This window comes from Perca fluviatilis, chromosome 8 (assembly GCF_010015445.1).
Source record: "Perca fluviatilis chromosome 8, GENO_Pfluv_1.0, whole genome shotgun sequence".
NCBI classification, from domain to species: Eukaryota; Metazoa; Chordata; class Actinopteri; order Perciformes; family Percidae; genus Perca; species Perca fluviatilis.
The window spans coordinates 1,507,920-1,515,419 of NC_053119.1; the positions used below are offsets into that span (position 1 = coordinate 1,507,920).

General features: G+C 47.5%; 1 protein-coding gene across 1 annotated transcript in view; it reads left to right on the forward strand.

Annotated features, from left to right (window-relative positions):
• prdm11 (PR domain containing 11) overlaps positions 1–4,148 on the forward strand; it is a 17,371-nt gene extending 13,223 nt beyond the window's left edge. Inside the window, 3 exon segments of the mRNA XM_039807799.1 lie at positions 1–906; positions 1,641–2,069; positions 2,877–4,148. The exon segment at positions 1–906 is cut by the window's left edge and continues 115 nt beyond it. Of these exon segments, the coding sequence (XP_039663733.1) occupies positions 1–906; positions 1,641–2,069; positions 2,877–3,449 (1,908 nt within the window). The 3' untranslated portion in view covers positions 3,450–4,148.
• The last annotated feature ends 3,352 nt before the right edge of the window (positions 4,149–7,500 follow it).

Consider the following 7,500-nt stretch of genomic DNA (forward strand, 5'->3'; position numbering starts at 1 on the left):
ACCTCGGCCTTTATCGTCGGCTCCAAGCAGTTCAAGATCCACACCATCAAGCTGCACAGCCAGAGCAACCTGCACAAGAAGTGCCTGCAGCTGTACAAGCTGCGCATGCATCCCGAGAAGACGGAGGAGATGTGCAAGAACATGCTGCTGCTGTTCAACGCCGCGTACCACCTGGCCACGGAGGGACGGCCCTTCTCCGACCTGCGCGCGCTCGCCGAGCTTCTGAAGCGCTGCGAGCTCAAAGTGGTGGACCAGTACATGAACGACGGAGACTGTCAGATCCTGCTGCACCACATCGCCCGCACGTTGAAGGAAGACCTGGCGGAGAAGATGCGCCTGTCGCCCTTCCTGAGCGTCATAATGGACGCCCAGAACGACGATCTGTTCTCAGACATGGTGGCGGTCTACGTCCAGTTCATCACCAACGAGGGCTCCCCGAGCACGGAGTTCCTGTCCCTGCAGAGGCTGAGCGTGGCCAGCGTGGACGGGTATCTCCAGGCGTTGGATCGAGCCTTCGGTGTCCTCGGCTTCCGGTTCCAGGACCTGCTGGTAGTCGGTCTGGGCGTGGACGGCACCAACATGTCTTCGGGGATGCGAGCGAGCCTGTACGTCGCGGTGCAGAAGAGTTTTCCGTGGATCCTGTGCCTTCCCGTGATGATCCACAGGCCCCATCTGGAGGTGTTGGACGCCATCAGCGGGAAGGAGCTCTCCTGCCTGGAGGATCTGGAGAACAACCTGAAGCAGCTGCTCAGTTTCTACCGCTACTCGCCGCGCATGATGGCCGAGCTGCGATGCACGGCGCCAACGCTGTCGGAGGAGACGGAGTTCCTCGGAGACATCCGAGCCATTCGGTGGATCATCGGGGAACCAAACGTCCTGAACGCGCTCATCAAAGATTACCTGGAGTTAGTTATTATAACATTGTTATCTGTGCGAGCTCTATATATAACTAAAGTTGTTCTGAATCTGTGCAGCTCTATATATAACTAAAGTTATTCTGAATCGTTGCAGCTCTATATATAACTAAAGTTATTCTGAATCGTTGCAGCTCTATATATAACTAAAGTTGTTCTGAATCTGTGCAGCTCTATATATAACTAAAGTTATTCTGAATCTGTGCAGCTCTATATATAACTAAAGTTGTTCTGAATCTGTGCAGCTCTATATATAACTAAAGTTGTTCTGAATCGTTGCAGCTCTATATATAACTAAAGTTATTCTGAATCGTTGCAGCTCTATATATAACTAAAGTTGTTCTGAATCTGTGCAGCTCTATATATAACTAAAGTTGTTCTGAATCTGTGCAGCTCTATATATAACTAAAGTTGTTCTGAATCTGTGCAGCTCTATATATAACTAAAGTTGTTCTGAATCTGTGCAGCTCTATATATAACTAAAGTTATTCTGAATCGTTGCAGCTCTATATATAACTAAAGTTGTTCTGAATCTGTGCAGCTCTATATATAACTAAAGTTGTTCTGAATCTGTGCAGCTCTATATATAACTAAAGTTATTCTGAATCGTTGCAGCTCTATATATAACTAAAGTTGTTCTGAATCTGTGCAGCTCTATATATAACTAAAGTTGTTCTGAATCTGTGCAGCTCTATATATAACTAAAGTTGTTCTGAATCGTTGCAGGTAGTGTCCCATCTGAAGGAGATCAGCAGCCAGACGCAGAGGGCCGATGCTGCAGCCATCGCCCTCTCCCTCCTCCAGTTCCTGCTGGACTACCAGTCGGTGAAGCTCATCTACTTCCTGCTGGACATCATCGCCGTCCTCTCGCGGCTCGCCTTCACCTTCCAGGGCGAGCACCTGCTGGTGTCGGCCGTGGAAGCCCGGATCCAGGACGCCATCCTGGAGATCGGCCAGCTGGCGGACTGCCCCGGAGAATACCTGCAGGAGTTTGAGGAAAACTTCCGGGAAAGTTTCAACGGCGTCGCTCTGAAGAACCTGCGCGTCGCCGAGTCCAAGTTTCAGTCGATCCGGGAGAAGATCTGCGACCGGAGCCGGGGGATTCTGTCTCAGCGGCTGGACCTGCAGAGCCGCGCATTCGCCAAAGCCTGCAAGGTCTGGACCCATCCGCCCTGGAAAACACCAAAGCTACATTTACATTTCTAGGTTTTGGTTTAAAAACAAATATCTTTGGCTCTGTTTACACCTCTTATTCACGCTGCTCTGGCGTCTCAGAGCCCCTAAACCAGATCTGTTATATATATTATATATACAGTGGCACTCATCATTTTATGAACCCATGCTAAAGTTGACTAAAAAGAGGAATAAATCTTAATGCCTTAATTATAAAAAATGAGGAAAAATCCAACCTTCAAGGACACCAATTTTCTTCGTGAATGAATAATGTATCGTAAATACATAAATGTTCTTCCTTAAAATACAGGGGGCATAAGTCAGTACACCCCTATGTTAGATTCTCATAGAGCCAGGCAGACTTTTATTTTGAAAGGCCAGTTATTTCATGGATCCAGGATACTATGCATCCTGATAAAGTTCCCTTGGCCAAAATAGCCCCCCCCACATCATCACATACCCTTCACCATACCTAGAGATTGACATGGTTTTATTTCAGTTAGCCTAATAGCTGGTCTGATTTGCATTGAGAGATGATTTTATGGAAATTACCCCATGCCAATCTCTAGGATGCATAGTATCCTGGACATTGGCATCAGCTGTGTGCTCGGCCATCAGCTGTGTGCTCAGCCATCAGCTGTGTGCTTGGCCATCAGCTGTGTGCTCGGCCATCAGCTGTGTGCTCGGCCATCAGCTGTGTGCTTGGCCATCAAGTGGTATTTCAGTGTTAGGGAACGGATTCAAACACAGCTACTGTAATATAATAACAGCTTCTTATCTTATCTTAAGGTCCTGGATCTGGCCGCCTGGCCGCCCAACCGGGAGGAACTGCAGGCCTACGGCGAGGAAGAGATCCAGGTGATATTCAACCATCTGGATTCTGTCCCGTGTGGCGGTGCGGAGGGTTCCCAGGCGCGCACAGAGGCGAGGGGCAGCCTCAACGTGGAGTGGAAGGATCTGAAAGCCGACTTCTGCAGCATGAACGGTTTCAAAGAAGTGGTGGGTCACATCTGCAGGTACAAGCAGCGTTTCCCGCTGCTGAACCGCGTGGTGCAGGCCGTGCGGGTGCTGCCCAGCTCCACGGCGTGCTGCGATAAAGGCCGCGGCGCTCTGACCAAGATGTGCAGAAACAACCGCTCGCGGCTGACTCTGGAGCAGATGAACGACCTGCTGGCCGTGGCCGTCAACGGGCCGCCCATCGCCAGCTTCGACGGGAAGCGAGCGCTGGACAGCTGGTTCGAGGAGAAGTCCGGCGGCAGCTACTCTCTGGCGGCCGAGGTGTTGACCAGGAAGTCGGCGGCGGAACAGAAGTCCGTCCTGCACAGCGTGGACGTCAACACGGAGTTCTACCCCGACATCTGACCGGCGGACGATACGTTAATACCGTTGTCACCGCCCGATGTGTGTCGAGTGCCGATGTGAGTCGCGCATGCATCACTTTGCGACAAGTAGCCTCCGAGATGCTAACGGCTTTTTGTCTATGAGCTAACGTTAGCAATCGAACAATCCTAGATAGCTGATATGTTTTTGAAATGACAGCTAGCTACAAGTTAGCAATCAAACACAACAAAGGCTGTCACTTGAATGGCTTTTTGAGCTAACGTTAACAATCGAACAATCATAGATAGCTGATACGTTTTTGAAATGACTGCTGGCTACAAGTTAGCAATCAAACACAACAAAGGCTGTCACTTGAATGGCTTTTTGAGCTAACGTTAGCGATCAGACAATCATAGGTAGCTACAACGTTTTTGAAATAACTGCTAGCTACAAGTTAGCAATCAAACCCAACAAAGGCTGTCACTTGAATGGCATTTTGAGCTAACGTTAGCAATCTAACAATCATAGATAGCTACAAAGTTTTTGAAATGATTACCATCTTCTGTTATTGTATGTAAAGAGAAACGCTTATTTTATGGATTTCACAAATTTCATTATGACACGTTATACAGTAAACCGTTGAAATCGCAGAATGAATGGAGGTCTATGGAGCTATACCCCTCAAAATCCACTTTTCTCAGGATAGAATTTTTTGTCTAATAATTTGAATGTTGCATTCGAAAGGGGAGGCTAAGAAAATACACTCTCTGGTCGTAATCAGTCCTTCACTGACCAATCAGCATTCATTAGCAGAATGCTAGCGTGTTACGGGCAACAACGACTCAACCTGTAAGAAATCAAAAGGACATAAGTACTCTTTCATTCAACTTTCGACCTATAACCCATGTTGAACTTGCCAAAACTACAATCAAATCTGAGATTTCTCAACGGCAGTCAGGCGAAAGAGACACATTTAGCCGTCTAGCTCCATAGACTCCCATTCATTTTGCACTGGACCGCGATCACCACCAGTGGAACTATGGTGGAACTGCAACCAAATTCGGTACAGTGGGGCTGAATAGGGAGTGAACCGGCTCTCCATAGACCGGCTCTGATACCGTATTAACCCGAACACGTGACTCTGTCTGTGATAAGTGCTATATAAGTAAACTTTACTTACTTTCACAAAGCGACCACAAAGATGCAGAACAACCACAAAGAGACATTACGACTACAACAAGCAACTTGCAGAGGAACTATTGACTACAAAATGACACAAAACGACCAGAGAAAGATGCAAAACAATGACAAAGAGACATGCTTTGACTAAAAAATGACACGAAACGACAAAAAAACAAAACCTTCATGGCGTTTTGACCCTAGGAGAAGACTTAAGTGACTGGGTCTGTGATAAGTGCTGAATAAATAAACTTTATTTACTGACACAAAACTACGAGACACAAGACGACCACAGAAAGATGCAAACAATCACAAGGATGCACAAGATAGGCACAGAGTCAGGAAGCCATGTTGTTGTTGTCGTCTTTATTATTGTTGGAGCTTGTTTTGCAACACAAATGTCTGTGCCTACGGACAATAAAGAAACAGATATTAACCACAAAACTGACCACGGAGACGTGCAACGACTACAAAAAGATGCAGAAGGGTGAAAAACAACACCACAGAGAGACTTAAAATGGCTAAAAAGAGAAGCAAACAACCACAGTAGGACACAAAGGAACTGAAACGAGACACAGAAAAGCCACAAAAAGACACAGGACACCCACAGAGATGCAAAATGACTGACACAAAGGAACTGAAAAGAGACACATGTTAACCACAGAGACGTACACCGGCTACAAAGAGAAGCAGAACAACAGAAGAGACCCAAAAAGGCTACGAACTAGCATGCAGCTGTCATGGTTTTGCTGTTACAGGTGTGAGTGCAGTGTGCCCGGGGAGCTCAGTTGGTAGAGCGGGCGCCCATATATAGAGAGTTTTCTCCTAGACGCAGTGGGCCCGGGTTCGACTCCGACCTGCAGCCCCTTTGCTGCACGTCATTCCCCCCCTCCCCCCTCTCTCTCCCCTTTCATTTCTTCAGCCCTATGTTCCCAAAGCTCTATGGTCCCACAGCTCTATGTTCCCACAGCTCTATGTTCCCACAGCCCTATGTTCCCACAGCCCTATGTTCCCACAGCTCTATGTTCCCACAGCCCTATGTTCCCACAGCCCTATGTTCCCACAGCTCTATGTTCCCACAGCCCTATGGTCCCACAGCCCTATGTTCCCACAGCTCTATGTTCCCACAGCCCTATGTTCCCACAGCCCTATGTTCCCACAGCTCTATGTTCCCACAGCCCTATGTTCCCACAGTCCTATGTTCCCACAGCCCTATGTTCCCACAGCTCTATGTTCCCACAGCCCTATGTTCCCACAGCCCTATGTTCCCACAGCTCTATGTTCCCACAGCCCTATGTTCCCACAGCTCTATGTTCCCACAGCCCTATGTTCCCACAGCTCTATGTTCCCACAGCCCTATGTTCCCACAGCCCTATGTTCCCACAGCTCTATGTTCCCACAGCTCTATGTTCCCACAGCCCTATGTTCCCACAGCTCTATGTTCCCACAGCCCTATGTTCCCACAGCTCTATGTTCCCACAGCCCTATGTTCCCACAGCCCTATGTTTCCCACAGCCCTATGTTCCCACGCTCTATGTTCCCACAGCTCTATGTTCCCACAGCCCTATGTTCCCACAGCTCTATGTTTCCACAGACTCTATGTTTCCACTGGCTCTATGGTCCCACAGCCCTATGTTCCCACAGCTCTATGTTCCCACCGCCCTATGTTCCCACAGCCCTATGTTCCCACAGCTCTATGTTCCCACAGCTCTATGTTCCCACAGCCCTATGTTCCCACAGCCCTATGTTCCCACAGCTCTATGTTCCCACAGCTCTATGTCCCCACAGCCCTATGTTCCCACAGCTCTATGTTCCCACAGCCCTATGGTCCCACAGCCCTATGTTCCCACAGCCCTATGGTCCCACAGCACTATGGTCCCACAGCCCTATGTTCCCACAGCCCTATGTTACCACAGCTCTATGTTCCCACAGCCCTATGGTCCCACAGCCCAATGGTCCCACAGTCCAATGGTCCCACAGCCCTATGGTCCCACAGCCCTATGTTCCCACAGCCCTATGTTCCCACAGCCCTATGGTCCCACAGCCCTATGGTCCCACAGCCCTATGGTCCCACAGCCCTATGGTCCCACAGTCCAATGGTCCCACAGCCCTATGTTCCCACAGCTCTATGTTCCCACAGCCCTATGTTCCCACATTTCTAAGATTTTAAAATTAGGCCTTATGTTAGGGTTAGGGTTACATTCCATCTGTAGTCCATTGCTACTGGATAATAGGTTGGGTGTCATTGGTTACCAAATTGAGAGAAAGGGGGATAAGATCTGATACAAATTTCTGAAAAAGGAACTGTGGGAACATAGGGCATCATTTTGGAAACAAATCTTGGAAATGTGGGAACATAGGGCCTAATTTTGGAAACAAATCTTGGAAATGTGGGAACATAGGGCCCTAATTTAAAAAAATGGTAGGAAATGTGGGGAACACATGGGGCTTGGGAACAAATCGTAGAAATGTGGGAACATAGGGCCTAATTTTGGAAACAAATCATGTAATGTGTGTGGGAACATAGGGCCAAATTGGAATCAAATAATAGTAATGTGGGAACATAGGGCCTAATTTTGGAAACAAATCTTGGAAATGTGGGAACAGAGGGCCTAATTTTGAAAATAATCTTAGTAATGTGAGAACATAGGGCTTAATTTTGGAATAAATCTTAGAAATGTGGGAACATGGGGCCTAATTTTGAAAAAATCGTATAAATGTGGGAACATAGGGTCTAATTTTGGAAACAAATCATAGTAATGTGGGAACATAGGGCATAATTTTGGAAACAAATCATAGTAATGTGGGAACATAGGGCATAATTTTGGAAACAAATCATAGTAATGTGGGAACATAGGGCATAATTTTGGAAACAAATCATAGTAATGTGGGAACATAGGGCCTAATTTTGGAA